This window comes from Enoplosus armatus, chromosome 11 (genome assembly GCF_043641665.1).
Source record: "Enoplosus armatus isolate fEnoArm2 chromosome 11, fEnoArm2.hap1, whole genome shotgun sequence".
Classification (NCBI taxonomy): Eukaryota; Metazoa; Chordata; class Actinopteri; order Centrarchiformes; family Enoplosidae; genus Enoplosus; species Enoplosus armatus.
Window position 1 is genome coordinate 549,937 of NC_092190.1, and position 27,846 is coordinate 577,782.

Here is a 27,846-nt window from a genome sequence, read left to right on the forward strand (position 1 = left end):
TGAACTGATTAGGCCCGAACCCATTAGCTCTATCAGTTGCCTGCACAATAACATTGTGGAGTTTGGTCTGCGGGTAGCCCTCCACAACTTTGATGCTTTAAAGGAGAAAAAAAAACTCAATTCAAAAGGGAGAGACAGAAAAAAGAATTTGGTTTAAACTCACTGTTCTTAAGATGGCATGAAGGTTTTATTTTACAGTATATACGATGTAGTTCATACAGTTCCCTTGGAGAACATACCCCTTGTGTGGGTATGTTGTGTAAGGCACAGGTGAGGACAATGGAATATGATCCAGGAAGTAACAGATCTGAGGTGGAGGTGTATTGCACTTCGGAACAACTGAAGGCAAGAGAATCGACACAGGGCTTTCAAAGGTACTGCATAACATTAAGAAACCAAACAGATTAAATGGGACCAGGTGTTGAGATACACATATTTAGCGTGACATGATGATACAGATCATTGTTAAGTGCCTTGTCGATGGCACCACCCAAACATCCCTCACCGTGTGATATGAAAACATATAATCATATTCAAATGAATCACCAGATCTCTGACTCGGCAGGACAGCAAATAACTGAGTTTTTACAGAATTACAGAATTATTTCACACAATCCAGACCGTATTACAAACATGATTTTCTGTTTCTGGGGTAGCTCTTTTTACTAATCATAGGAGACAGACTCCCAGTGGATGGGGGAAGAGCTCTTTTTACTTTCCCTACATGTTGGAATGTGGGAGGTTTGGCTCGTGCTGCTTAAAGTCAGTCCTCGCAGAGAAAAAAGGCCCGCACAGCCTTCCCCTTAGAGATGTACTTGGTACTGTCTATCTCCCCACCACCGCTGTTGGGCTTCTGGAAGTGGATCTCCAGGTAGTCCTGCAGGTCCTCCTCGTCCATCACGTCATTGATGCCGTCCAGGAGGATGGTTCGCTTCGGAGAGCCACAGAAGGTCTGAAACGAATCAACAACATCAGCTTGGTCATCGCTCTGCACGGTTTGTCACACAGCTTCTCCCTCTTCGTCAGAGCCAGATGAGGAAATGGACATTGATAGACTGGTCCCACTCATGTGGACCCAAGCTGACCACAGCCGTCGATCTACATTTGACCAATTTGTATTTGACGCTAAAAGGATACAATTTGGCTTCAGAGTTTTTGATGCTAACCACTGACCAATATTACAGATGAGTGATGTAGACGTCAGTGTAATTTGTAACATTAATGAACAGAGATGACATTCTTGAACATCACTGATTTGTTGTTGGGAATAACTCAAATAAAGATACTCATTGTCAGTCAAAACATATCCATCAGTTGATCAGAATAAGTTCAGTTCAGGGAGATCAGGTTCAGACTTTAATTTGGATTTCTTGGCAAGTGAAACTTGGATGAACAGTAATATTCCAACAGCTATGATGATGTTCCTGAGCATGACAGACAATCAGCAAAAGGAGGGGCAGTCCTGATCTATATCAGAGTGCTCTGAAATGAACCTGGATACGTTTGATTTAGAATGCCTGATCTTAAATATTGTTGTGTCACCTGAGAGGAATTTTAAACATTGTAATTGTAGTTTTTCCTGCATAGAGGAACCCCAAGAGTTTTTAGCCAGCGCCAAAGGAAAATCACCAACACCATCATGATGAGAATTAAGAATAAAAATACCAATTCAAATCCTCGCCGAATGTGTTTAATAGCAATTTGTCAAACAACCGTTGAACAAGCAGAACATTAACTTAAGTACGACGTCTTTGACTTCCAGCAGTCAACTCCCCTCTCATCCACAGCCGCCATATTTTACACATGTGGCTGGCCCTGGATAAGCCAGATAAGCTGCATTGTTTTGACTGGGCCTGAACTGTCAACTGTCAAGCTAGCGCTAATGGGACCTCAGTTTTACTGTCCCGAATCAGGCTTTGCTCTGTGGTTTTAATGGTAGTATTTAATCTCAGTTTTACCTGCCAGAGTCAGGCTGCACCAGACGCTCGCGGTGGTTTTAACAGTAGTATTTCATCTCAGTTTTACTGTCCAGATTTAGGCTGTACCGGACTCTCCTAGGCCAGAGTCAGTCTGTACTGGACTCTCCCGATGGTTTTAAGGGTAGTATTTAATCTCAGTTTTACCGTCCAGAATCAGGCTGTAGTGTCCAGCTCTTTGGGCTGTTTAGCCACCTCCTCCTCCGGCATCTCCACGTAGCTAGCTGAACAGTAGGTGGCAGCATTGTCTATGTAATAATATGAATATGTATACATCCTTTAATTCTGGATTGCCGGTCACTGTAGAGTTACGGTACCTAAATCACCCCCACCCCAGATGCTGGTCGAAATTCAGCTTGTTTTCGATTTATTAATATCATGCGTACCATTCTGAACTGAACTGACTAAAGTTCCACTCTGCAGTGTATTGTCTGGGAAAAACAAAGGGCAGGAGAGGAATTAGGCTTGGGCGCTGTCTATTTTTTCATACCTTCATACATTCCTGACATTTCAGAGGGGTATACGGTATATGACGTTATCTGTGTAAAAAAAAGTTATTTAAAGCTAAGCTGCTGTTGATAGAAGTCGTTGGAGCATGTGTGACCTTGTCTAGCCTACAATGCTGTGTCTAATATGCACTATCGAATGAGGTAAGTGCTGTATTAAGTTACTGCTAATGCAAAATGAATATTTCCTACTGATGCAGCTTCACATTAAAAGCATTTAACTGGCAAAACACGTGTTGATGATTATTCTGAAGGTCACAGGAAAAGCTTTGTGTCAAAATGAAATGCATTTACGAAACAAAGACAACGGTATTTTCCCGACATTTTTTTTGACAGCGGACCAGTTTGAAATATTGCAGGGGGTGATGGAACAAGAAGGAGCGGCCACAGTGAGCTGTCTGATGAAGAGTAGTCCCCGCATAGCCAGACCACATCTCCACACTTTGTTTAAGTGATGAAGAACTGCAGGCGACATGCTGCGCACCTTCAACTTCTCAGGGAGGTATCCAGCTCCTGTCACTGCTGCTGTCCTCGCTGTGCAGACTCATGTTGCGTGCGGCATAAAATCAGATCACGTTGCCCAGAGAATGATGGAAAAGGCCAATCTTTGCCTGACTTCAACTTAATTAAAACAACAGTAGTTTTAATTCTGTCACCTGTAGTATTAAACCACAGTTTCAGTTTATCAGTTTTATAGAGAGAGGAGCATCTGTATTTTTGATGGTATTTAATAATTTCTAAATACCCTGGTATACTGTAATGCCGTGATACTGCCCAAGCCTAAGAGGAATGCAGATCATGGTATGCTGATTGGCATGGAGAGCATGCATTACATATGACTGAATGCTACCTGTGCCAAGTCTTAGCACTGTCTCTTACCTGGAACTTGCACAGCTGGTATTTGTAGACGGGTTCAACCTGCACATTCACTTCAGAGTCCAGATCCACACGGTACCTCCCTCTCAGGGCCAGGCTCTCAGCAACTACAGTCACACACACACACACACACACACACACACACACACACACACACACACACACTTCAGCATTAATACATCGTTAACACACTGATGCTCAGCAGGGTTGGGTTTCATTCAGATTTGAGCGATTCTGCTTCTTCTGAATCCTGGTTCTGATTCTAGTTTGAATGAGAAAAGGAAACAAAATATGTTTGAGGAAAAGCCACCTTAATTCTCAGCAGATTTAGCCTGCTGTATCACTGATGAGATATGAGAGATCTGTGATTATTTTTGGATAAAAAAACAATAAATATATGTGTCTATATTATCTATATGTAAAGGTTAACTGATTGACATTTGTTTTTCATGTATTGAATGTGCTACCATCAACTGATTCTGAGCCATTGTGACTATAACTGGGAACATCCAAACACTGCCTCTTGATAACGTGCAGTATTGAATGCTTTGATGTGATAGACCACCCCCAGGTCACTGTACATTTGTCAAGTTTAAACACACGTATGGCTTTGCACTACCTCTGGCCCTTGTCTTTAGACATGGATGCAAATTGCCATGGATACGAGTTGAAATGGACACGAGTTGACATGGACATGAGTTGACATAGACACGAGTTGAAATGGACAGGAGCTGACATAGACACGAGTTGACATAGATACAAGTTGCCATGGATATGACTTGACATGGACAGGAGTTGACATGGGCACGAGTTGACATGACACAAGTTGACATAGATACGAGTGACATGGACAGGAGTTGACATAGACACAAGTTGAAATGGACAGGAGCTGACATAGACACGAGTTGACATAGATACAAGTTGCCGTGGATATGACTTGACATGGACAGGAGTTGACATGGACAGGGGTTGATATGGACAGGGGTTGACATGTACAGGACTTGACATGGACAGGGGTTAACATGGACAGGAATTGACATGGACAGGAATTGACATGGACGGGGGTTGACATGTACAGGAGTTGACATGGACAGGAGTTGACATGGATACTATTTGAATGCCATAGCCAGAGTCCATAGTCCTGACACCTACACCTTGAGAATGTCTGAATCTGACTAAGAATTTTCGAGGTGAACCCCAAACATGAAGTCTTTTTAAGATGTGTTCAATGAGCCAAGTTAACTGACCCACAATGGATGAGAGAATTGACTTTTAATAACCATAATATCCTTAATACCCCCCTAAGGCACATGTTAACAAACAGTATGATCGCCGAAAAGACATGATACATGATATTTTACATTGAACACTACCTGTTTCCTGGGAAATTCTTCTTCTTGCATTATTTGCAGCAATATATTTAGAAGCTGTCTATTTATCGAAAATGTTTTTTTTTTTTGTTTTTTTTTTGGGGGGGGGGGTCTTTCATCAGATAGTCTAACTAGCTGGACACTTTTTCCCACAAATCCAGTACCACCTATAAAATGATGGCCTAGTCCTAGTAGCAGAGAGAACTGTGGACACATTTCCATTGTCTTAGTAAATGTGGCCCAAAGACTTGTACCTCCAGGGTGGACAAAGGTGATCTGTCCTGTCCCAGTGTTCTTATCGTACTCCACACTCTCCACCTCTCCTCCTCCTCTGCTGGGCCTGGAAAAACTCATCTCCAGCCGGTCCTTCATTCTCTCCTCTGACATGGAAGGAGGGATGTTGGTAACCTTGAGCTCCTTCCTGGACATTTGGAGGTGGACCTTAATCGGCGACAGCACAAACTGATTACAGGGGAGTCTTTAATGGTCACCGCACAAAGTACTTATCTATGCAATGTGAAGAGACCATATGAACAGTATGTAACTGAATAGCAGGGTAACACATAACACATCATTGTTCTGTAAGTCAGTACTGATGCAAGGAAATAAGTTGAGGTGTACTCTTAATTCATTTGTTGGGGAACATGGAACTGAATTCAGAGTGGCCATAGAGAGACAATAAACATGTGTTCCATTTTTGATTCATTTGGCCTGCTGCTGGCCCTCTTGGGGTCACTCTGTCTCTGGGGTAGGTGGGGCGGACAAGCCGGGTTACGCAACAAATTGTATCTCGTGCACACAAATGAATCAGAATGTGGAAATATCTGCTGTGAGCCATTAAAAGTCAGGAAAAAAATGTATGGGAACAAGGGTTTTCATATTACAGACTTATCACACAGTTTCATGTTCTCGACTTCTGACGTCATTTCAATCAGTCCATCTTCTCTTAAAATGGAAATGCGAAGCACATTTCAGTGAGCAGTTATGTTGCATTCGTATGCGTTGATTGGCAGCAACATTTACAGCCTGGACTGACTCATCCTGGCTACTGTACCTGAACTACTAATTTGGATGGCACTTTGGATGCGAGCTACAGGTGTTCCGTCCCTGAACACAAACTGCTAAGACTCATTATTTTTTGGTACAAGTGAAAAGCAGGTGAAGAAGCACAGTGGGTCTCTGGCTCTGATTGGCTGACTGTCGTCATCCCTCTCCTCTTTATTCAGAGCCTTTTTTTGTTGAGCTGACATCTGAATTTCAAACCATTACTTCTTCACATGTAGCGTACAGGTGTCAGATGACTCGATGCTACGCCGTGCAGCTGCTGTGTGTTGTCTTTAAGCTGAGCCTTGGCCTCTAAGTGTGGCTTAGCTTAGGAAAGTACATCCAGAACCTTGCGGTCGCTTATGGACACACACAACCTCCCTCCAAACACATTTAGACTGTGTGTGTGTGTGTCTGTTGATGTGCAGCAATACTTGTCACAGCCTAAAAGTGGAAAACCACCATCACTGCACCAAAATGTACCTCAAACTTAACAGTAGGATCCATGATTATTCTTTTTGGTTTCACATCCAAACTACTGCCGTCACAGGACACTGAGCACTTGTCCTTCCTCAGGATCCGAGAGACCGCTGGAGGACAGAGAACATTAGAGAGAGACACAGCATGTACACTCATTACAGTAAGGTACTGTTAAAGTCTGCGTTTAGTGCCACTACTGTATCTTATTGGCACTGGCAATGAAGGCAATTATTTTCAGCCCTAGTCCCCAGTGAGCTCACTTTGTCCATGTTTGTGTGTTTCTGTTCTAGTCATTTCTATCTTTTGATACGCGCCCAAGACAGCAGCACCCCCTGCTGGCCGAACAGCGATATTAACTGAAATCCAATTGACAATAAAGGAGGAGGCCACACAGGTGTTTCTGCCAGCGATTGATCCAGATGGACTGAAAAACCAAAACCAAAACGTCAGTTAAAAAATTCAGTTGCGAGTGGTTGACTATTTAGAAAGAATCTGAGAGGCCAGTCTTACTTTTTAATAAAAAGGGTTAGGGTTTGCAAGCTCTTTAATTGATGGATAAATGAAACAATAAGAAAGCCATTAGTTGTAATTTATAAAGCCTTTATAAAGGGTACCTCATTAGAAAGTGATACTGAAAAGCCTGCCATGTTGAGCATGAGGGGCCGTGTTGTCTAATATGTGCATATTTGACACAGCCAGTCGGCACCAAATACTATCATTGCTTTTATTAATATTAAAAGTACAAGTGAAAACTCAACTACTTATCTATAGATGAAGTCGTGTGTACCTTTGGGCTCTTCGAAGGTGATCAGTGCCTGTCCACCCTGCAAGAGCACAGCGGGTCTCTGGCTGATGGCAAACACTCCGCTGATTGGCTGACTGTCGTCCTCCCTCCCCTCTTTATCCCCGAAATTCACCTCTGTGTCTGGAATCTGGGCGTAAATCTGGACGTGGTGGAGGACAATAATGGTACCTGTAACATCTTATTGCTGCGTATGTCAATGTTAAGTCAGATATTTTGTATTGTTACTAATAAATAGACCGACATGGGTGCAGTGACAGGTTGGTGTAGTTAGGGAAGAACCACGTTCTTCATTCCCACCTTGAATTTCTGCTTCAGTTTGGTGGTCTCTGCCCTCTTAGCCTCCAGTTCATCGTGACATCTCCTCAGTTTGTCCAGCAGATCCTGTGTGCGTTTACCAAGCTTCAGCATTTCATCCTGTGTGAAAGAATCAAGTGAAAAACTGCAGTGAGTTCCTTGCTATTCTCATCTTATTTCTTCCCAGCATCCTGTAGATATTACTGTACCTGCACTGCGTTCATGCTTTGGGTGAACTCCTTCTGATACGCCTCTTGCTTTGCGACACAAGCACACATCTCTTGCTGGGCCTTCGTCTTGGCTTCGTCTTCTTGCAGCTTTTCCAACATCAGCCTGGCTTTCTTATCATCTGCTTTCTCCACTTTAGTCTTTAAGACAAAGCAGGAAGAGTTCAGAGAGACTACAGCTAGACCTGTTCCTTACAGCAGAAAGTAGTTCCAGATGATGATGGTGGATTACAATTTTTTTTTTTTTTAATGCTGTGAACACCACAAATTAAATTCCATTTACTTCCATTGTATCATGAAAGACAAGACACCTCAACCTGGACAAATAAAACCAAAACTATCTGCATGGATAAGTGGACTTCACTTATATAGCTCTTTACAACCTTAGCCGTTCTCAAAAAAGCTGCCATGGAAGGTGCTGGCCTTCATCGGGAGCAACTTCGGGTTCAGGGTGTTGCTCAACACTTGCTCAACACTTCAGCATGTGGCCGGGGATCAAACCTCAAACCTGCTCTACCTCCCGCGCGGCAGTGCTAACCACTGCACCACCATGCCACCCATAGACACCGCGAGAGGGAAGAGAGAAAACAAATCACTGAATTTGAAATGAAACAATGACTTAGGTTTAAGCGCTGACTTTCGGCTTTGATTTTAGTGGTGTTTCCCTCCTTGTTGAGTGAAGAGTGTAAGAAATGTTACCCTCTTTAAACAGCTCCCAAAGCCAATACAAGAAAAATCATTGGACATCAGCAGTGGAACAATGATCCCAAACACGGTCAAAGCAACCCAGGAGGTTTTTACGGGGCCAAACACTGGAATGTTGCCGGACCTCATTCCAACTGAGCGCCAGTTTCACCTGCTGAAGACGGCTGCTGTACAGATCTGACAGACCATCAGCAGGGAGGATAAAGGGCTACAATTCCCACACTCTTGACCTGATGTGACCCCGACCCACTGGGCCTAAGCATCTGGGAATTTCTTTTTTTAATGTATTTTTAAGATGTTTTTTAAACGACAGTTGCATTGGGGCGGCTCGGTTGGAAACATAGATATAATGGTTGGAAAGCTCACCGGCGACATCTACGCACTATAGGAAAACAACAGGTCTTGTGCCTAGAGTGACGTTGACGCTTCCAACTATCACAAGCAAACGTTCTGTGGCAACCGTAGCAACAAGATAGCTAGTCACAGTTACAGTCTCTTCCTCATCGCCATCACCTCCGGTATTTGGCCGTCTGAAAAAAAAAAGTCTAGCATTCATGGCTCCACCGAGTCAGCAACGTTAGCCCAGCCACGGGTCGACAAAGAGCAGCCAGCGAGGACCTCGTCCTCGGTACAGCCGGGCACCCCGTACTCAGTAACGCCCCTAGAACAAGCAAAAGTTTAATGCAACACCGTAGCAAACTTTGCTTGCTTTCACCTCACCCAGTCTTTTTTTTGACTCCAGTCCTCATGAAGGAGAGGACACAATTAAAAGCGAATGGAATGCATCGAGTGCTGGTTTTTCCCGAGGCCTTAAAGTGATCAGTCTGGAGTGAAAAAAAAAGCATGTAAAGTATCTGTAGCCAATCAGGACTGTTTTCAAGTTTTTTTGGTGCAAAAACTTTGATATTATTTATTTTAATTTTATTTCTTTTTTTCGTTGTTGAAAAAACAGCATTGCACAAGACTGTACATGTCAGATTCTTTGTAAGACCCTGCTATAGTTGTTGACTTTTATGAAATGTGTGTTGAATATAGGGCTGGACTGTATGGCCTAAACTTTATATCACGGTATAATTTGAAGCACGGACGGCAACGGCCCTGTGTTTCTAGAGTTAGGTGTTTTTATGGACACGTAAGGAATTGTTAATATGTTATATTTCTTAAAGGGAGTTTGGCCCAATACTTTCCTCAGAGAGCGGAGAGAGCTTTAGTTGTAGTTCAAACTGCTAATTAATATTAGTAATATAATAAAATTAGTATTATATTCATATTCTTTAATGTTTTGTCACCACTACTGAAAATTAAATTAAACACGATGTGCTTGACGGTGTTATTGACTCCTGATGAAACCTGAAAGCTTAGCATTCTCTTTCCGCTTTACCTTCCCTTTCTATAAATCACATTAACATTTATTCACCCCTGAAAAAATATTTCTCTGTGTAATATGGCCTCCTCTTTCTGTCAGCTACTGTGAGTCAGTGTATTGGAGGAGTTAAACCTGTTTAACTTGGTAATTTGACTTTTTATACTGCACCACTGAAACTAGCTCCAACTCCACCAGCTGTAGCAGTAAAATGCACTGATCCATGACCAGTATTACCGATAATGTAATATATGATAATATACTACTCACAGGCAGACAGTACTTGACTACTTAAAACTTAGGTATAATTTAGAATGCAGGTATGTATTCCACTACTGCTTTTCACGTGACTGTTGAATTCTCTGGAAGTGAAGGTTGTCTACCTGTAGTTTTTGAAGACAAATGTACAATACACTACGCAGCGCAATGTATTTCAGTGTATGTTCTGAAACTTCCGTTTCTCTCTCTGTATGCTGAGTTCAAAACCCTCTGAAGGTTTTGTTCACGAGTACTGGAAGTACTTCGCCTCTTACCTTCCACATCTCCAGCTCTTTCTTGGCCTCCTCGAATTGGCTGCCTTCCTCCTCCAGACCACCGCCCACCTGACAATAGGGAACAGTCCCGTTACCCACCAGGCTGGACCACAAGTAACGAGCATACTCTTCGAATGCTTGAGCAATCCTTACCGTGTTATTCGTCGGGTGGTTATTGTCAGCCATGTCCTGGCGGACGAAAGCGAAACTCGGTTAAGAAAGCATGACAAATAAAGCCAGTCAAATACAGCCTGTCCCAACAGTGAAACTTACCTCGCCTGTATGGTTGCTGCTTTATTTTCCTGTCGAAGAGACGTAAAGTGAGAAAAAGACAAGCAGAGGGACACTGACAGAACACCCTGCAGCTGCCGCTCCGACTGGCCCCCGAAATCAAAAGTGAAAGTTAAAGCTGGGTCGAAGTTGACGCAACAGGCACCGCTGTATGGAAGAACAGGTGGGCCGCAATTATTGGTCCACATTTAATGGCGATAACCTGTCGGGAAAGAGTTTGGGTGTTGCCGCTTAAGTTCCTTTTGACAAAGTCAAAGAAATATCCTTCAAAATGCGTCACAGGTTTATGAACGAATCATTGTTTGCAGAAATTCAAGGAGGACATCGATGCAAGTTGGGTTAGGGTTGTGGAGAGCTCAGAGAAACTCTGGTGCGTTTGTTTTGGTCTTTGGTCTTGCCCACATACAAAACAACTAAGAATCAGAATCAGAAATACTTTATTGATTCCCGGGGGGGGGGTTACAGTACCGGTGCTCCCATTCAAGAGGAGAAAGTGGCATAAATTTAGAAAGAAAAGTATGTACAAAATATACAAAATAAGAAATAGAAAATAAAAAGTACTGAGTTAAATAAAGGAATAAAGGAGAAAAGTGAGAAAAAACAAGAAAACACGGTCGGCGCATGCGCCCACACAACTGTGGAATAAATTGTCACAATTTATTGCTGATCATATCCATCCTCACTTTATGCTACTTTGGAAAAATGTGCCTTTCATGGAATATGACAGAAATCTCTGCTCGCAGTTTTATCTGATTTATTTGCTTATCATTTCGACCAAATTTTTATATTTACAAATCCAAATTCCAAATTGTAAGATGTTTATTTAACTTTTTAATTTTTTTTTTTAAATGTTTAGTCTCTCTGACGTGTTTGTGACGTATCACTCTTTCAATAGAGTTTTTTTTTTCTTTTTAAAAAAAAAGGTGGGCCACAATTAGGTAAGGGTTCAAGTAGAATGTCAACAGATACTGGTTCCACTTTCTGGATTGAAGTGTAGATCAGAACGATTTGAAAAGAGGAGAATCAGAACACAGAACCCCCGATTACCCTGATTGGTTGTTTGTTTCAGAACTGGTCCAGTTTTTTAAAAGAAAGAGAGATAGATTCAAAAAATGCTCAGCTAACTGTAGCTGCCATAAGCTAATTAGCTCAGTTAATTGTGCAGGTACCGGTCTATTATCTGTAAAGCTTACAAAAAGCTTTATTAAACCTCCTCCTCCTGGCGGTCCAAAGCTCCAGTGCTAGTGGTGTAAACACCAACACCCCCCCGGTTCTCTGAGCTCCCAGTTCAGGCGGAGGAGTGCTAGCTGCACGGTTAATTGAGCTAACTAACTAACAGCAGTAACAGTTAGCGGTTACTTAAGCAACAAGTAAAGCTATCTGTCGATCAGGAAACTCCATAAAGAGGTGGTGAGGCAGAGCAGCCGGAGGACATCAGACAGTGTTTTTTGTGTACTCCACCCACGAGAATCCATTTTCCTGTTGTTGTGGCGTCTTCTTGTCATTGCTTCACACTTTGATGAGCGAATGAGTACGTACTTCAGCTTACACAGAGGACGTCAGTTGAGTGGGCGGCCCTTCAGTATGGCCCAGTTCAGTGTTCAGCATGAAGACGTTGATGTCTGTGACAACCGCTGTGGTCTCATTTAGCCGCTTGTTAGCAACCACCTTTTTTTCAGACACGTAAAAGCTTCAAAATTCACGAGTGGGGGTATCTACTGACCTATTTTATGTCGAAGAACAAAACGTTGAAATTTATTACGCTTGTGTTAACCACAGACTTTATTTCGGGCACCTAACCAAAAACCCATTAAAAAACCCACTGACTTTGAGACGAGGGAACCGAAAGTGTAAAAATGCTAACTAGTTTTAGGACTCATCCCTGCAGCACTCTATTGCTAATATTAATAGGCCTACTTGAATTTGATCATCCATTTAAAAAACGATTTTTTGTAGGGTATAACTATCTGAAATGCTATGCTTAAAAACCACATCAATCAAGAACACCAAAGTGTTTGACCTCAGAATGTCATGCTGCTTGTACTGAGTCCAATAAAACATTGATGACTCTAAACATTCATAAACTATAGACTTCAGATCACTGATGAACCCCGCAAAGAAGGTGATATCGTCTTTAAACCAGTGCCTTAAATGGGCCGGAGTGAGATGACCCCCCCCCAACACAAACACAAGTTATACGTTATATTAATGTACACCGCCCCTGTCCCCCCTGCGTTACATTAACGCACACACCCCCTACTGGACACTTTATCTGGACACTTTATTTTGGTCACTGCACTGTTTGTTATTTATCTTATCTTATTCTTTTACCTCTATATTTTTACATGTTTGTTGTCAAAGCAATAGCACCATCAGACCACAGCAAATTCCTTGTAATGTATGCTACTTGGCAATAAACAGTTTCTGATTCTGATTCTGATACTGGGTCTCTGTGGAGACACATAGCTAGCGTGACTGAGGAAACAGCGCTGAAAATGTCCTTGTTAAAATGGATTAAAAACACCAAAAGAAAAAGAAAAAGAAAACAGAGGACCAGGAAGAAACTTTAGCAACTGACGAGGGTTCCTATACACCTTATATAGGCCATATATTATGATAGTATTATTATTATATGTGCTTTTATCCAATTTTGAATGTAAGTATGATAACAAAGCACTGAGCCAATGCAACAATGTAAGTCAGTTAAATACTATTGTGATGCTTTCTCCTTTCTATACCATCATTGCAAGGGGAAAATGCTGATTTACCAGAAGATAAAGGAAGAAATTGAAATAGTAAGTTTTCAGTTATACCCAATTTATGTTGATTTGACATACTGTACTTCAAGGTGACATTTGATGTGACTGCATCGTGCAGTCTTGCCCACACATTACAGACCGTTATGCACCTTTTTGGGTCCAATTCAGGCACTGCTTTAAAAAGTATTTAGAAATCATTACAGTGTCTGGCATTAAATCGCTTTGGCTGAGCGCGATCCCGCGAGGTGCATGCACAGACTGTGTGGTTCCTCGGACAGGTCGCTGCTGATTTGTGCTTCAACAGACACGGTCCATTTAGTGTGACGGATGACGGCAGCGGTCACATGACCCTCGTCGTGTTTGTCCCTGAAGTGTCTCACTCCTGCCAGCTGATCGGCGCAGTGCTCGATGTCCAGGCTCGGAAGTAGACACCGACAGGCTGACTTCGCTTCATGAATTGATGTAGCGTAGCTGGTTAACAGCGGCACCAAACACAACTCGAAAAGATGCTTTGGTTTGAGGGCTCAATTCCTGATGCCATTTACTTGGCTAAACAGCGGGGTTTCGCCTTTGTCGTTGTCATTACAGGTATGTATGTATGTTTGTGTGTGTATGTCGATTAGCTAATGCTAGCTTGAATATGTGATAAAGAAGCGATAGCGCTAGCGTGCTAGCCAGCTAGCCGTGCTAGTTGTAACTATTGAACCATTAGCCGGCTAGCATGGCCAACCAGCTGTCGTTAAGTGTCGTCACGCATGTTTGTGGAAAGTGACGCACGAAAAGTAAGAACACAGGAGCTAAACATGACGTATAGTGGCGTGCCAGCTAGCTAGTAGTGTTGGTTACTGGCCTTGTTGTGGGAAGAAATGACAGCGTCTAGCGGCTGGTGTCCCTAATAGCCTAACCAGATTAACTTAACGCCAGAGTGAGCCCAGGCTGGTCGGTTTCGGTAGGGCTGACAGGAAGGGTACAGTCGGTTCACTCTTAAAACGACAGCCGACCAAGCGTCACCAGTTTGAGTTGGCTCACTATTGCATCATGGGCACCAGTGTTAGCAGTGGCGGTGTTCGTTAGCTGTTTTCACAAAGCTGCAGCTTTCTAGAAAGTGTCCAACATCTGACAGGATGGTTTAATGTATGTCAGCGAGCTGTAACTGTACCTGTTCTTCTCAGGGGAAGATGACCAGTCAGCACAGCTGATGTCCAGCTGGGAGGAAGACAATGTCTCAGAGGCAGCACAGAACTGTTGTGTGGCCATCAAAGTCGATGCCAAGAGGTACTGGTCTGTTAAAGGTCCCATGTTATGCTAATTTCAGCTCTTTATTTTTATTCTGGGACTCAGAGTAGTTTTGCGTGATTCACAGTTCAGAAAGGTCCTTATTTATCTTCTCCTGGCCCTTTATGCAGCCCCTCAGTTCCCCCTTTGTCTGAAACAAACCGTTTTAGACAAACTGAACCACCTCCAAACACAGAGTAGTCCTGAGCAGAGCACTCCAATAACTTAAGACAGACTGAGCGGGTGGATGAGCGTCCCTGTACTAGGTGAGTGGTGCTGTGCCTGGAGCAGATGACCTGCTGGGGTCTTCGCTGAGTGCGGTTACTGTGTAGTTGTGACATCACAACCTTGCAGAAGTCCCAACGGCTCGTTTTAAAGGCACAGTTTCTGAATACGGGCTGTGGGCATTTCTCCATGGACTGAGCGTTTTGATACTTTCACAGTATTTATACAGCACCTAGACCTGCTTTGTAATCAAACAAGACATGGAGATCTTGTTTTCTACAATGTGGGACCTTTAAATTAAATGCACAGTGCATGGTACTGAATTTTAGTTGTAAGTAAAGTAACTGTCTTCAATATATTTCCATAAGCACTCACCACTGTCTCCCATGAGCAAAATACAATGTCGCACTGCTTAAAGTGCTTACTATCTCAACTAACCGATTTTCTGGGGAAGCTCTGGTGTCCAAATAGTTTTGTAGTGGACATTGGTCCTTGTGTAAGTGTATTCAGGGAGCCTGCAGGGCCTGTTTTTGTTACACAAAGATTGTCCTTTGTTTCTTCAGTGGCAGAATGACGACTGTTTTTCTTCCTGTAGGGGGAAATGCATGAAATAGATAAATCCAACTGCACTTGTATTGACCCGTCATACTGACCTTGTGAGAGAAGTCCAAACTACTGCCAGTGTACGAAATGAAATGCATGTTAACTTTTATTGCACTCCCCTTTTACATAATTTTCTATTGTGTCTCACAAGGAAACTGGTGTAGTAACTTTTATGAAGCTGATTGTACCAAAAGTAGTATGCATACGTCTTGACCTTTTTAATTTGGCCGACCTCAACAAACCAATAGCCTCACTCTTGCAGACAATCTTACAAAACTGTACAATGGGTTCTACTTTAATACTAAAACATTACTGCCTGATTTTGTTCTGAATTCTGACATATTTGTGTCATATTTGTGCTGCAACATTTTTTTTTCCATAGTGAGACATGTGTGCAGTTCTCCCAGATCTGTATCTTTTTTGTTGTTCTGAATATTGACCATTTCCTCTCGGGTGGAACTAGTGTGGAACTACTACAGAAAGTTATTTAGGAATGTATTAATTACTGACTAATCTCTGACGAAAGCTATTAGTTGCACTACTCATTGCATTGCCACATTCATTGCGCCAATCAATGATGTTGACCTAAGCCCACATTACTGACTAGTTTCTAGTAGGGACCAGTGCTTTTGCATGCTTTAAACCAAGAACCTCCCATGTCAGGCTGGATTACAAAGGACATGTTCATAAAATAATGCACAAGACGAGATTTATCCAATAGATGAAATGCCTCGGCCATTAAAAGTATCTTGTCTGGCAGAGGTTTACATAACATAGACATGATACTAGAGCTGTCCCCAGCTGATCCTAAGGATCGGTGTCGGGGGCCGTTCCAGGCATATTTGAAAGGATCCCTATCTGCTAAAATAAAGCCCATCAGAAATCGATCCTGTCGTTACTGAACTCTACTGTGTTTCTGTCCTGAGCTCTACTGTGTTTCTGTCCTGAGGTCTACTGTGTTTCTGTCCTGAACTCTACTGTGTTTTGTCACCTCAGCCTGCTAGTGCCGAAGCACTGCTCTCCTTAACAACAACCTGCTGCTAGCTAAATGTTTTCTACACTGATCTTTGCTGATGATAAGTAATCTCGGAATTTAGCTAGTACGTGTACCTCCGCTGTCAGAATCATTTTTCATATTCACACACTCTAATTTTCACTGGGTCGAGTCAAGAAACACAGTAGAGTACTACAGTTTTATTTTAGACGACACCGATCAATTAAAATATGCCCGGATCAAAATGGGACATCTCTATATTTTGATTCAAGATTTGATTCTATCTTGTAATTGTAACTTTTAGTCAAACTTTTGGCAAGTGTATAACCTTGACTATTGTCATTTTTATCATTCCTTACTTCTCATTTTTTTCTGGTCGGTGGAAATTGTCTTCCATAAGTGTGTGATCAGTGAAGAGTGATATTTATACTGCTTATGAAAACTCAGTACTACGAAATGTCAGTTGCTGGGAGCTTGTTCCTTAACCCCCCCCCCCCGTGTAAAGATCCAGTGGTGTGCATACCCTCGAGCTTCTTCATTGGAGAGAATGGGATTCCTCTGGAGGTCATCGCTGGCAGCGTGTCTGCTGAAGAACTGATGAAAAGAATCAACAGAGTTAAGCAGGTACGGGCGCAAAGGTTGGATTGTGTACAGTTTAATTTGCAGTGAGCTCACTACGGGTTTTTCCGAACCTTCCTAGTGTTTTAGGTCTCCACAGTACCCCCATAATGAAGAAGGGACTTTGGTCCTGACCGAAATATCTCAGCAGCTACAGGATGGATTGCCGTGAAATTTGCTACACATTCATGTTCCCCTCATGTGAATTTGAATAACTTTTGTTGATCCTCTGACTTTTTTTATGAGCGCCATCATCGGGTCAAAACGTCTCCAATACTTAAGACCAAACACCTGCAATTTCCCATCAGGCTAAGCTGTACTTTGTTTAATTTAATACTAAATATCAAATGTTAGCATGCCAGCATGCCAAACGGAGACATGGAACATTTAAGACTAAATAGCAAATGCTAGCATGCTAACACGCCAAACTGAGATGGGGAACATGGTAAATATTACACCTGTCTAGCATCAGCATGTTAGCATTTAGCTCAAATTCCCGCTGTGCTGAAGTACTGAATATCATATTTGATAACTTCTTGATAACGTAGAATGTTCAGCGTCCAGTTGCGCCACATTCACGCTCCGTCGCAGTTTCAGCAAATACCGGAAACACTTCTGAAGCGGCGCACAGCCACTTTTAAAATAGAGTTTATTGTTATTCTCTTTTTCACGTTTTGCAAAAGTAAATACAGCTGCTCATTGAAATGGTCAGGGAAGCTGTTTGGCTGTTGTTACATACAGTTTTGATATCTGAGGGTGTGCACAATCAACTTGACGAAAGAACGCAGGATATTTCAATATGCCAATGTATGGTAACAAGTGTATGACGACCCTAAATACTGTCCTCCCCTGTTTTCTGACAGATGCATAATCAGCAGATTAGAGGTGGGACAGTTGTACCAGAGGCAAGTGCTCCTGTGGAGACCAGCCCACGTGACAGTACAGGTGCAGAACCTGTTTCAGCCCCAGTGGTGCCCATTGAGTCGTCAGCAGCAGCCACAGAGCCTGCAGCAGCACTAGGAACAGCGAAAGGTGAGTGAGCCTGGATCACACACTCATCCAGGAAGCAGATGCAACTTAGACCCTCATGCTCCTCTGGTGACAAGGGCCTTGTTCAGATGAAATTTAGCGTAATTACTGCAGGAAAAATTACTGGTCTTTTTTTCCCCTGCATTATTTGAGGCTAATTGCATTGTGCAAAAATGGGGCTACAAACTTGTGCAGGAAGGTAGAAGGAAACGTGGGTTTGGAAGCTTATTGACAGAGTATACTGAGCCTTTTAGGAATAACCTGTTACCACCAGTGAGTGCCAATCAGTTCATGTACGCGCGGCTACCTCTGATAAGATAGATGGCTCCAGAGTCGGCCACTTCCCAACATTTAATCCCGGACGTACAGTAACTCTAAAACTCTAAAATGCTAGAGTAGCTGGGTAAGCGAAAAGGTAACCGGCTACAGGGGTCTTGGTCCATGGTCCCTGAATATTTTCTCTGCCAGTATGGCATTTTTTGCAGGTATGCACCGATTGGACACCTCTTGCTGCCAATGTTCACTGTAACCTTTTAACCTTTCATCGAGTTCTACCACTTTTCAGTGTGGGGGTTCAGGGATGTTATACAGTTAAAGGCATGCCTACAGTAGGCGAAACAGTATTGTACAGAAATAGAGTGTGGATCTATAAATCAATCGAGGATAGATGGATAGATTGTTTTCTTTGTGCTGTAAATAAGCAAATTAACCCAGTGCTTTGTGTTTTTGTATGTGTCCTTCGCAGCATCCCTCTCGAGCACAGTAGATGATGGCAGCCTTTCAGCCGCAGTGACTCTTGCAGAGAATGCATCCTCGGATCATGCTACTCAGGGTTCTCAGAGTGAAGAAACCCTGGATGATAAGGTGGAAAGGTAGGAGCAAACGCACTTGTCAAGCTCTGAAGAAAATGTGCCATGCGTTGAGGCGTTTGTACTAAAGATGTCATCTCTGTGTAAGTCAAATGGCAGCCAAAGGGAAAACAACAGTTAATAAGCACATTTTTGGCTACCAAACAGACTGTTCATCTGTATAGAACTATACTAAAAGATGTGTCCGATAGCAAATCCCAAATATTAGAAACAACTATCACTACAATGTTCAGAGTTCAGTATAGATCCACCTCTAATACAGCCAAAGACCAGACTTTGCTCACCTTCTAACATGAGTTTATTACATGGCTGTAGGATTAGATTGGTACCTCAGTGTACCTGTAACAAGGTAAATCTCTCCGCATATGAATGTTACATCAACATTTTGACACAGTCTCAACACAATTTAACATTAGCGTCACAAAGGCAAGATTTGCCTGGTTACTGAATTTCATCACAGCTACTAAGGCTGGACAATAAATCACATTTCATTGAATTACTGACATAACTTTCATAATGACCTGAATTTATTCATATTGAAATTTTCAATAAATTGTAAGTATTCCATCTAATTAAACTGTGAATAGCTACATCAACCAATTGCATTTAACCTGAAGTTGTTATTTATTTATTGACTCATTTGACAGGGACAGTGCACAGCTTCTTAGCCGTACCAGAGTTAGCTATATGCTCATTTACATCTGTAGTCTCTGGGCATATATATACTGTACAACAACATCATCAACAATAGCGACAACAACATTTCACAATAATTAAGACAACAACATTTCACAATAATTAAGACACCATCAACAACAACAAGACTTCACAACATTACGACACCAGCAACAACAACATTAAGACACCACTGACAACAATAAGATTTTACGACATTAAGACACATCACGTGTTTCAACCAACCAGCCTGCAATCCAGTCCAGAAGTCCAGAATCTCTTTGAACTGCTCAAACCGTAATGAATTAGGATGAATAAATCAGAAATGAGCCAACACGAGGAGGGAAATGTAATGCCCTGATGTATTAAAAAGCCTGCTATTGTTATACATTATTTTCAAGGTCATATGATTATATTGTCACGTCAGGTTAACCAAGAAACTGGAGGAGAGACGAGAGCAAAGGAAGATGGGAGAAGAAGAGGTAAGGAGACAAACCCGTTTTGGGCTCTAAATACTTGTCCATGTGTTTCATAGGGATGCACCGAGGCTTGCAATCGCTGCGGCCACTCCAAAAGCTGAAAGAGAGCTGATTTGTTCACCGCAGTATTCAGTGTTGAACTGAAAACGTACCACATGCATAGCGCTCACTGAACACTCTCCTGCTTCATGTGCGTGTCAATCGGCAACAATGAACACAACAGTTCAGGAGCACGGGCCAGACGTGTGTGTGCACGTTAGGATACAAACAGGAGGCTGGCTGACCGGTTAGGTGGTCGGTTGCTTCTAGATTGGCACCCCTACAAATTGCATTTTGGGTTATTTATTTGAACCTCTTGAGTTTTCCGTCGCGTGGATGTTGATCGGAACACATAATTATTGTGGCCCACTCCACCCCTGACCTGCCTGTGTGTGTGTGTTGCCCGTGATTCAGAATGAGATCAAGAAGGAAATAGAGCGGCGGAAGCTGGGGAAGGACATGCATGACTTGAAGAAGAAACAGGAAGAGGAGAGGACCAAGCGTCTCCTGGACGAAAGGAACAGAGAGAAAGCAGAGGAGAAGGCTGCCAGGGAGCGGGTCAAACAGCAGATTGCCTTGGTAAGCTCATCTCTCTCTCTCTCTCCTCTCAAGCTGATATATGATATGTAAGAAATTACATTCAGAATGGCCCTTTGTTAGCTGCTGCTGCTGATGCTTTGAACTCAATTATTAAGTGGACATAATAACTGCCAGGGAATCTGTCATTTATTTGTCATTTTACAACACTATTCGTTCCTCTTTTTTTTTTCATGTAAACTATCAAGCAACACTTTATTGAACTGCCAGATTTTTGAACAGAGTTTGGCGGGATGTCCAGCACTATAGTAAACCGGACAAATTAGCCCTCCATGCTAACTATGCTAGCGACAGATCAGAAACGCGCATTTTCACACTAAATATCAAACAAAAGCCAGGGACTATACCGTATTAAGTTGCTGTGATCTATAAATTCACCACTTATAAGCAGAACCGGGCAGCTGCCTCCATCTCGCTTGCACTCACCCCGGATCTGGGCCTGCATCAGTATGATACATAGCTCAACAGAAATATGCGTGTGATTTCAAGCCTTTCCAAGACAAAAATGCCTGAATAGATTCACATAAGATTACCAGCTTTAACTTGAACGGTTGCACATGAAACTGTGCAGACATATCCCAAACATTAACCTTGGTACACCTTTGTCCACCCTGTCCTGCAGGACCGAGCTGACAGAGCAGCCCGCTATGCCAAAAACCAGGAGGAGGAGAAAGCTGCTAAGCAGGTCCTACAGCAGGCCAGACAGGCAGAGCAGGAGGCCAAGAAGGAGGCATTAGTCAGGGAGAGGAGGTAAAGAGTTCATGGAGACCAAGGAGTGATCCATACACAAACTGTATATGTTCCAGCTGTTTCAGAAAATCTACAAGCATTTGTTTTACAGTTAAAACAATTATGATCCGTGTGCATATCAAAACAATACTATAAAAAACGTCTCTGTTTGTGCCTTTTTCACCACAGACATTTTTATATATCACATAGAGAAAAAGCACAATTGTAACAACAAAAGCCAAAATGTACATGTGCTCGCTGCTGACATTTTTGCAGTTAAACACGCAAAAGTTGCAGTCAAAACACATGAAGAATAAATGAAGAATTAAGTCTAAGTGCTGAGTGGAGTCGTGAAAAGCATTTGAATTGTTATTTCAAGAGACTAAAGCCGTTGAATCTGCAGTTTGAGGGGTAAGAGATGAAGGGAGCTGTCATATTGTCCATCTTTATATAGAGTCTATGGTTTGGACATTCCGTACAATACACAATATAAAAATCTGAGAAGGTCTAGAAAGACCATAAACACCAAGAACAAGAAAAAAAAAAAGACATTTCTTAAAAAACAGAATAAGTACAAAGGGTGGAGACTGGATTAAAGTTTGTGTGACGTTTCCAGGTGAAAGTATGAATGAGCACCTCTGACCTGTTCGGTTAAAACGAACAACCCGGGTGTGTTTTCCAGGTTAGTGCAGTTTGTTTCGGCTTTTACGAAAAAGCTGTCAATCAAACTCTGGTGTGGACAAATCAACTGGGCCTAGACCGACTGAGAAGGAGGGTCTCAGTCCACTTCAAAGCTGACTCTGGTGGGTCGTGTACGGTGTGAAAGCAGACGGACCAACCACAGTATATTTTGGTCGTAGATCTGTGATTTTTACATGATGTTTCAAAAGCTACACTACTATTAAATCCATCTGCTAATTGTGAACTGTTCAGGAAGTGATATATATTTATGTAAATCATACAACAGAACTTTTCCTGCTTAAGCAACTCAAAACGTGTCCTGACCCAAAAACTGTTTCCACACAGTTTTTGGGTCAGATGGTCTGAATGCTGTGTAGGAAGCCTTTGCACTGTTGTAGAATTACCAATAGAGGCTTACTCCAGCTATTGTGTAACAAATACGGGATTGTTAACAATCTTGAGTAACACGAGGCCACATGACATGAGAGCTCAACCATAACAAGGAAGAATCACAAGCTAGATATACTCCAGAGCTTCTGTGAAACGTGTTGAATTTTAACCTGTGTGTGTATGTTCAGTACCATAGCGAGGATACAGTTCCGCCTCCCAGACGGCTCATCCTTCACCAACCAGTTCCCCTCACAGAGCACACTGCAGGAGGCTCGGCACTTTGCTGTTCAGGTCTGTCTCACCAATGTATTTCCACACAGTCCCTGCTCTCGTAGTTGTTGGCATGTTCGATTCTTTTTGCAGGGATTTCGAAATGATAACCTCAGCCTGGGTTCACCATCACTATAAAAGAAGTTAGATTTTAAACACAGAACTGGGGAGTATCAATGATAACATCATCCTCTGATGAAATTCCATCACACTTGGGGAGAAAGACGATTGCTCTTAAAAGTACGCCATCTTCAAGATGATCCCCAGGATTTCAGCATATTCTGATAGCACTGATCTGAGGTTACTACTCCTGCAGTGTAAATCTTTCACATTCAGCCATGTTGTGTTTTGTCGGGTGCATTGTTGAACATTACTTAGAGTTTATTACAAAATAATTATGTAAAAGCAAGTTATTGCTTAGAATTCTCCCTTAATAGAAGCTTCAATTGTTCCACCATTGATTGCTAGCGTGCATGATGCTGCTGAAATACCAAATCATGACAGATGGAAGTAAACCGTTTATCTGTCTCTCTTCACTTTTACATCACTGATTAAACCTGATCCCTGTGACATGTCTTGTGCCGGTCCTGTCCCAGGAAGTGGGAAACCGCTACGGAAACTTCTCCCTGGCGACCATGTTCCCTCGGCGGGAGTTCACCAGCGAAGACCTGAACAAGACTCTGTTGGAGCTGGAGCTGGCTCCAAGTGCTTCCATCGTGCTTCTGCCGGTGAGTAGACCGGAGACTTGTCAATGTCCCACCTAACTGAGTCGCCCCTGGAAAAGTACAGATCAGACCAGCGCTGCGATAGGAGGAGGATTTCTTGAGATGCAGGTGTGAAGAGGTTTAAGTTGCCAGGCAACAAGGTGGAGTCACATAGAACCTGTAACTACACAAAAGACTTTCTACAGCTTTTATAGAGGGGATTTGTGTATATTTCTGTGCCAGGTGAAATATCAGTCTGTACAGTTTAGCACAAATACAAAGCTGAAACGACATATCGGACTCTCCTTACCAGTTCTGCTTAACAACTGTTGCTATGCGACAGCGAGCGGGAGAACAGAGAGCAGCCTGGCTCACACAGAGAGGAGTAATGGAATAATGTGATTATTTCAGGTCAGCATGCTAAAAGCACCATCAGGTGCGCTGCTCAGTGGAGCTACCTGATCTTCTTGGATGCCACTGGGACATTCTTAAACACCGGCACTGGTTTCAAAGGAGCAGATCAGCATTTAGGGAAATGATCTGATGTTCAGATGGATATCAGTCTCAGGTCTGGAGCATAGGGAAGCAGGGGGGAGACGGCTAGTCCGGCTCTAAAAAAATGTCCCGAAATGTTGAGCCATTCCTAAATGTACCTCTTGTATCAACATTATTTGGATGCTCTCCTTCTCAGCAGTCAAGCAGACCTGCTAACGCGGTGGTCCAGTCCTCTGGGGACGGGATCTGGGCATTTCTGGGCACACTCCTCTACCCTCTGCTGGCCGTATGGAGATTCCTCAGCTCCTTCCTGTTTGCAACCCCGCCCCCTCCTGGGGCGGCATCCAGAGGCCCCGCCCACCAGTCCAACTCTTACGCCAACTCAACATCAGCCTCCGACAACTCGAAGAGGTGAGGGAAGCTCGCTGCTCCTTTTCAGATAGAAACGCTTGTCAACAGCCATATACAAAGTCTTCTTCAACCAAAGCAGGACTCAGCTTTCGCTTATCTGCAGCTAGGGCTGGGCGATATGGCCAAAATGTCATATCTGGGTATATGTCATGTTACCGGTAAAGGTAGATATCATTGTAAATGTCAGGATAGAATAATTGTTCATTAAATCCAGAAATGGTTTAAAATAAACACACCGTACTTCATGCTAGAGGTGCATTACCGCCACCAACCGTAAGCAGCCCTGCTGCCCAAATCACGTTATCAGAATCAGAAATACTTTATTGATCCCCAGGGGGAAATTGTACGTTACCTTGATTCACGAGATCATGCGAGAATCCTGCGCTGATTTACTACATAGCCTGCCCTGAATGTAGAACAGAGACGCGGCGGTGTGTCCACCAATGTTTTTTTCCCCCAGCTGGGAGCGCTAGAGAGCGCTTTGGAGGCGCAGCTGAGATCCTATGATACGGAATATGTGCGGAGGGATGTGTTGCAAGTTCACAGACCCACGGGGAACATGGGAATGTTCCTCCAGGCATAATTTTTCCTAATGATATTGTGGTAGTTTGTCCGAGGATGTCATCTGGTACAGACATGGATACTCAGAGACCAGGGGTCTTGTTTATAAAACAGTGTGCAGGATCCAGACTAAAAGTGTACGTGTGCAACTGAAAATCATCTGCAGGCAGCGTTCCCTTTTATAAATCACAGTCCACCTGGAAATGTGGATCAGCCTCGTATCCCGCCCTCTACACGCCCACATTCAACCGTAAATGGTCAACGCACGGCACTGCATGAATATTGATGCGTATAAATGAGCCTGCTGATCACTGGTACTCGCCACAGTGACTCATGGCAGTCCATGTGCAAGTGGTGGAGATGAGCCGGGTCTCCAAACGGCACAGTCTGTTCACTGCAGCCATTTTACTCAGGAAAAACTATAGAATAACTCAAATCAATAGCAGATATTATTAAAAACTGCTTGGGGAGGGGGTGAATGTGATCAGATCTGAGCTGGGGCTCAGAGTTTACGTGCAGGTGCGCACATTCTCCCGCCAAGTTCCTTTTCATAGATCGCAACTCTTGCGTGGGAAGCGGCGTACGCCTCTTTCATGGCCCCGTTTTGTGTGTGTGCAAAGGTTATAAACAAGACCCCAGCAGTATTAAGTTATGTTGCTCAGCACTTGTACATGTAGGATGTGAAGGTTGTTCTTTGTGGTATTTGTCCCGCCCCACCTCCACTGTGATTGGACGGCTGGGTTAAAAAAAATGACGCCTCGTATCCGCCGGTAGAGATTTGCCTGTTTACAGACGCCAGCAGTATGACATTTCTACCGTTGCGATACCGTCATATCGCTCAAACCCTGTCTGCAGCCTGTAGGGGTGCAAAGATTGACCGATACGAGTCCATCAGGCTACATCGATACACAACCGCAGGCCCAAACCACAAATCTTTTCTAAAATTGATTCAGCTGCCAAAAAGTGATCTGAAAGCCGTGTATGGAGACCGTATATGGATATGTAAATCAAAACTACAGTTAACCCCCCCCCCACACACACACACACACACACACACACAGATAAGTCGCATGGTCTAAACAGCATTGTTGAATTCCATACACAACATTTAGTGCCAGTGTGTGTGTATGATAAGGGCTTTGTTACACCAGTTAATCATTACACCAGCAACGATTTTTGGATCCAAATCATTGCCTTCTAATATAAATGTTCCTGGTATGTATGTATGTATGTATATGCTGTGTATGTGGTAATTCACTCACTGCGTCCTGCTGCGTCCCTTTGTGTCTGCTCAGAGAAACCCTCTCCAAGCACACTCGCGAGAAGCGGCCCAAGGACTTCAAGAAAGACGGCAAAATCTGCAGGCTCAGGACTCAGGAGGACAGCGAGGACGAAAACAACACCTGGAACGGGAACTCCACCCAGCAGATGTAGCGCAGTGACAGCAGCTCTCCTGGTGTGATTGGTTTCAGTCTGACCAGTTCAAGGTTGCTGCATATAGGGCTGATCCTTTTTGTTCTCTCTTTCTCTTACTGTGTCCCGGGCCTACGCCCTTGCACCTCGTATGCATGGGTAGATCAATAATAATCAACAGAACCTCCTTTGGGCTTAAGCTGAGTGTTTTTGGGGTTGTTTTTTTTGTGTTGATTATGAACTGATTGTGTCTCCTAACCTGGGCTCAGATTACAGCAGCAGGTTGAAAGTCCTGACAGACTGTGAAAGAGATGCACCGGCATCCTCTCTCGTGTTTGCAGCTCGTAGCCGATCCTCCTCAAAGCCATGTGGCAGGTTGAAAATGAACCGGGTGGCCCTGATTGTGTCTGCCATCGAATTGTCTGGAAAGAGCCAAATGGGACAGTAAACTGTTGACCTGGCCTGAAGATGTAATCTGAGCCCCGCTTTTACATTATGTGATCAAGTCACTGCGTTTTGGAAAGTGGTTGGGTACTTGCCAGTGACTCATCCGAATTATTGCCTAACAGCGGAATGAAGATGGCTTTTGTTTTAGATGTATAAAATATTTCATTGGACAGCTTGCAGCCGCTGGTAGAGTACTACACGTCTGTAACTTTTGGAGTTCTACCAAGGTGGCGGCGCACACACACACATACACACACACGCACGCACACACACACACACTTGGGCCGTATGTGTTTCTACTAGTTGACAATGGGTGACTACTGTAGTTCTCCTCATCCAACAATGAAAATTAAAGCAGCCTGTTTTTCAAAAAACAAATAAAAACCTTGAACTGTGTCTTGGTTGTTTGTTAACAAGGGCCGACTCTGACCTGACCCGCTGTTATTCACACCGGAAGAACTGGTCCAAGCCATCGTGATGTCGTCATAATCCAAATGAATTGGCTCTTTGAACTTGTATTTGCTATCTTAAATCATTGTTCTCTTATTTTGAAATAAAGCCAGCATGACTGTGACCAGCTGATCATATGATAGTGCCGTGCCACCTCATCTTTATTTTGTTACCAACCCTGTCAAAATCTCGGTCAAAATGTCGTCTAATACCACGTTTTCTGGCTCCAGCGGCCAGAAACATCTAGCGGAATATATTTCTTTGTCTTTAAGGTTTACTGATTTCTCGTACCATCTAAGTTTGATGACGGTGTCTCAATAATTTCCATGTTCTCATCTAAAATCATACTGTCACACATCATTTTTTTTTTCTTATGGTGCCATATGGTGAAAGAAGGTGACATTTGCATGTGTAAACGATCACATTTAAAGCACTTCATGGTTTAATCAATGTCCTGGTCATGATGCACCAGTCAATAAGCTGCACTTGTGGAGGTTTGGGCTTAAGGACTTGAGGCCTCATTGCAGAAAAATATAACTGTCTTCACTTACGTTTCAAAGACAGGACAAATCTCGTGATTCCTAAACTCATGGCTCGCATCATATCTTAACTTAAGATAACTGTCCACTAGATTCTCCAGTCGCACACTCGTCCTGCATCCTT

General features: G+C 43.1%; 2 protein-coding genes across 3 annotated transcripts; one reads left to right on the top strand and one right to left on the bottom strand.

Moving 5' to 3' along the window:
• Nucleotides 1-163: 163 nt before the first annotated feature.
• On the bottom strand, nt 164-10,575 carry nmi (N-myc (and STAT) interactor). Its single transcript, XM_070915242.1, has 10 exons — nt 10,453-10,575; nt 10,333-10,368; nt 10,180-10,248; nt 7,561-7,719; nt 7,355-7,471; nt 7,040-7,196; nt 6,256-6,362; nt 4,983-5,169; nt 3,362-3,465; nt 164-952 (listed from the first exon to the last, which is right to left on the bottom strand). Exons 2-10 carry the CDS (start codon nt 10,363-10,365, stop codon nt 764-766), a joined length of 1,122 nt encoding a protein of 373 aa, XP_070771343.1. The 5' UTR covers nt 10,366-10,368; nt 10,453-10,575; the 3' UTR covers nt 164-763.
• A 3,046-nt stretch (nt 10,576-13,621) lies between these two features.
• Nucleotides 13,622-27,129, top strand: ubxn4 (UBX domain protein 4). 2 transcript variants are annotated; one of them, XM_070914425.1, is made up of 13 exons: nt 13,622-13,817; nt 14,402-14,504; nt 15,715-15,743; nt 16,832-16,950; nt 17,808-17,976; nt 18,719-18,845; nt 19,945-19,999; nt 20,450-20,614; nt 21,255-21,382; nt 22,621-22,723; nt 23,299-23,430; nt 24,098-24,312; nt 26,169-27,129. In XM_070914425.1, exons 1-13 carry the CDS (start codon nt 13,736-13,738, stop codon nt 26,305-26,307), a joined length of 1,566 nt encoding a protein of 521 aa, XP_070770526.1. In that variant the 5' UTR covers nt 13,622-13,735; the 3' UTR covers nt 26,308-27,129. The 2 variants fall into 2 exon arrangements, with proteins under 2 accessions (XP_070770526.1, XP_070770527.1); XM_070914426.1 differs by having other exon boundaries at nt 24,101-24,312.
• Nucleotides 27,130-27,846: the final 717 nt, after the last annotated feature.